This window comes from Trichechus manatus, unplaced genomic scaffold (genome assembly GCF_000243295.1).
Source record: "Trichechus manatus latirostris isolate Lorelei unplaced genomic scaffold, TriManLat1.0 scaffold00225, whole genome shotgun sequence".
Taxonomy (NCBI): Eukaryota; Metazoa; Chordata; class Mammalia; order Sirenia; family Trichechidae; genus Trichechus; species Trichechus manatus.
Genome location: NW_004444161.1, coordinates 953,354 through 957,483, shown reverse-complemented (window position 1 = coordinate 957,483; position 4,130 = coordinate 953,354). Strand labels below are relative to the sequence as shown.

The 4,130-nt window shown below is 42.3% G+C and overlaps 1 protein-coding gene across 1 annotated transcript in view; it reads right to left on the bottom strand.

Moving 5' to 3' along the window:
• GALNTL6 (polypeptide N-acetylgalactosaminyltransferase like 6) overlaps positions 1-4,130 on the bottom strand; it is a 944,054-nt gene that overhangs the window by 238,727 nt on the left and 701,197 nt on the right. The window contains exon 5 of the mRNA XM_004388960.1: positions 2,801-2,986. Coding sequence (XP_004389017.1) covers positions 2,801-2,986 — 186 coding nt within the window. The remainder of the gene's footprint in view (positions 1-2,800; positions 2,987-4,130) is intronic.

The window sequence follows — 4,130 nt, the reverse complement described above, 5'->3', positions numbered from 1 at the left end:
AAACAAACAAACAAACAAAAAAACCTGTTGCAATCGAGTCGATTTGTACTCATAGCGACTCTGTAGGACAGAGTAAAACTGCCTCATAGGATTTCCAAAGGTTTGATTCCAAGGATTTGAACCGCCGACATTGTTTTGGTGAGCAGCCATAGCACACCCTAGCTCTTAACCGCTGCCAAAATTACATAAGATCCTTGTCTTTAGGAATGAAACAAAGAAAATCAACAGACATAACACATAACTGAAGTCTACAGTGTGTTAGAAGACCAGTTACCATCGAATTGCTTCTGACTCACAGTGACCTCCCTGTGTTGCAGAGTAGAGCTGCCCTTCATAGACTTTTCAAGGCTGTGAGCTTTTGGAAGCAGATGTCCAGGCCTTTCTTCTGACGTACCTCTGGGTAGGTTCAAACTGCTAACCTTTTGGTTCGTATCCGAATGTTTGTGCCACCCAGGGACCTATATAGTATGTTAGGTGATCAATGTGACGGAAAGAAAATAAAACAGGGTGAGGGGCATGCAAAAGAGCTCTAGTGGCACAGCTGGTTAAGTGCCTGGCTGCTAACCAAAAGGTTGGCAGTTCGAACCCACCCAGGGGCTCCTTGGGAGAAAGACCTGGCCATCTGGTCCCATAAAGATGACAGCCAAGAAAACCTGATTGGGAAGTTCTACTCTATCACATGGAGTCACAATGAGCTGGAATCGACTCGACAGCACCCAGCAACAACAGAGAGGTGTACGGAATGCTGGGGTGTGGATGAGGTGGCAAGTTTAGACGGGATGGCCCCAGTAGGTCTCAGAGAGCCTGGGCTATCTGATTTCAGCTAATTAGTAGACACACAGACGCCCAGGACTATTTCAAGTTAATCTCCAGCAAGGATTCTGTGAGTGTCCCTTTTTATCCGGGCAAGACTTAAATAGGTTTTAATCTTGATGTAACTGGTATTTCCTCATAAGTGTCTTTGACAGAGGAGGTCATCATTTCTGAGTCCAAAATATTTCTCCTGTCACCTCTGCAGAGGATTTAGTATCACAGTTTCAGTGACTTCCTTCAATCAAAGTCAGAATCAGGTTGATTTACAAGTTCCTTGACCAACAAGGAATCCCAAGGTGACCCAAAGAGAATGAGTCTGTTAAATTAACTGTCAACTTTCCCTTCAAATTTCCTTTCAGCTCTCATCCAGCTGTACTGGCTTGGGGGGAAAGCGGCGTGACTAATTTTTCATCTAAGGCTTGTGCCTATGTTTCAATTTCCAGGGATCAAACAAACAAACTCTTAACCGGAAATTGAAATTCAGGTATAATCCCAAGGTGAAAAATGAACCAAGAAACTGTGTGACTCCACCTGTTTTTTTTCATTTTGGATGATGTGTCAAGAAAAGATAGTGATCCTAGGATTGCATCATTTCTTATCCATCAGGCCTGCAGGAAAGGAAATGCTTTAATGAGAAAAAGTGGGTTTCTCTATTATGTCTTTTTCTTTCTTCTTTTTTTTTTGTTAGATTCATAGCGAACAATCAGGGGCTTGATAATTGGCATTTAGGGGTTGGTTTGGTTCATAAATAAATTAGACCCTTTGCTGACTTTCTCAAGTATGCAATGCCTTATAGGTCAAATTCAGTTTGAGGGAATCTCACTTTGCTCATGAGACTCTAAATTGCTGTGTCCTTGGACAAGGTACTTTTAATTAAAAGCTTCCAGAATGTTTGAAACATTCCCCTTGATTAGGACCGCTGGGCAGTCAGCTGTGTAGGAGTATATGTATCGGGTAATGTGGTGGGGGTGTTACTTGCTAGTTGTTTGCTCTTTTAAATCTTATACAGTTTCCATTGATTTTATCCCCACATCTTTTGCTAATGGAGCCTTGCTGGTTCCAGCTGAAATCCTACACAGTAGTCAATACCAAATCATTCTTTCTGAGGCAGCTATTGTAAAAACAATTGTTACTGGCTTTAGCTCCAAGGCCAGGGACATATTTACAGTAAAAGTTGATTTAGCGAAGTCTGGAAAAATAGGAAGGATTACAATATGCGCACACCAAGAACTGCCTCCCCCCCCCCCTTAGGCTTACAGCTTGTTTTTATCCAGCACTGGACTTTATATATGACTTCATTGTAAGATAAGAAACAGAAATAGTGAAGCTTTAAGTGAGCCATGCCTATGTTTTCTAGCTTGGGTTACCTTCAGTTTGTAGTGTATCTGCCAGTTCAAGCGTGACGCAGCAGAGTTTCTTTTTTTTCTCTTCCTCTAAGCCATGGTGTGAACATTCAAGATGTATCACCTGGATAGCGGTTAAGAGTTTTTGAGGGGGTTTTACGTAAATGTGGCAGATGGTATTTTAGGGCTATAGGCTGGTAGCAGAAGTGGGAAGAAGAATAGCAGAAAGGAACTTATATCATAAATCTTAGTAAATATCAGGGGCTGAATAATTTTCTCATTTCTCAGCAATCTTATAGTAACTATTGAAATTGTGTGTGTGTAGTTATAAGTAGTATTTGGGGATTTAGTTTTTCTTTTAATGTTATCCAGTGAACATAATTGATAAATGAAACCTTTTCAAACCTTCAGTGAGATTGCAGTTGGTGTTATCTAAAATGCTAACTTTAAATTCGTTTTCTAGATTATCTGTCTGCCCCTAGCAGTGGTGAAGGCAAAATTCAAGGTTTCCGCTCTAAACGCTGTAGAGGGTTATCTATCTTTGTTAATGGCAAACTACGCAGAAAGAAACTCTGGACGCGCTGGATGGAGCGCAATGAGCAGCCCCGTGAGGTCCCAGCGCAGGTGTGGCGCCGCGTACTCACTCAGGAGCGGAGGGAGCCAGTTCACGTTAACCTCGCAGTGGGAATCCAGGAACGTCAAGACTTCTCCTCTCGCCATGGAGGCTCCCAGGAGTCGAGTCCGGATGAGCCCTTCCCTTTTCTTGGTGCGAACAATCCTCACTTTGGAAAATCGGGCCATGTATTCTTCTAACTTATCCTTCAAGTGTTCTGGGAAGGAGGTAGAGAATGGATGGAAAGAAGGCAAAACATGAGTCACAGAGGAGTTAGGAAAGCCTATGCATACCTGAGCATTTTTAAAGTCCATTTTTCTCTTCTCATCTAGTGGGCGGATGTCAATAATATTTTATTCCTAGAGGATTTTATACTTTATACTTTCCAAAAATGCTTCATCAACTGCAAATATTGCCCTTCGTTTGAACACGGTGAAGTCACTGACGCACCCAGAGTTCCGTCATGCGGTTACTGATGGCCAGCGGCCGCCTGTTTGATCCTGACCCCACTCCCCAAGCTGGGCCTCGGCCCCCTGGTTCCGGCCAGGCACAGTCCGCGAACATCCCGCACCTGGCTAGGCAGAGACTGCGCTTTCCAACAAGGCTTCCCCTAGCAGTCACTGTATTGCAAAGAACGCATGGAAAACCACAGAAAAGAAGAAACGTCAAAGCAGCAAGGACCAAACAGAATTTTTCCCCCCAGAAGGTAACAGCAAACTGGTCTGCAGCTTCGACATCTGGCTTCTGATTTGAAGTGGAAAGGTGACGTCATGACTTGCTGTTAAAAATAAATATGGAAAGGGCAGGCAGATGAGATACTGTGCCATAATTTTGAACTTCACTATTTAAGATTAGAAAACAAAACTTTGGAATTTTTATGTTTATTTTCTGTCTAATTAAAAACAAACGGGGGAACAATATCCAATCAGATAACTTATTTACCAGAGAAAAAAATCCTAGTGGCTGTGATAGAAAGCATCTATCTCTCAGTTTTTTTTTTTTTTTTTAAATGCCAAGTAAGTGCGGTTGGTGGATTTCTGTGGGATACACACTTAAATGTTTTTGATCCCTTGCTTTCACGCTTCCATGTCTAGGACATTATGAGGGTTTTACTGGAGTTTTAGCAAGTATTGTCTAATATTCACTCAACTGGAACCTTAATATTCAGTCTGCCCTGTATTTTTCACTTTCCCAACTTTCTCTGCATGTCTGCAGTCAAAGACAAGAACTTGTTAAGTCTCCTCCCATGATCTGTAGCAGTAAGGATTCTTGTAGGATTTATGATCCTTTCCCCGCTATCCAATTTAACAGCTGGCAGAATGACTCTGGACTGGAGTTTCTCTTATTCTTCTTCTTCGTGT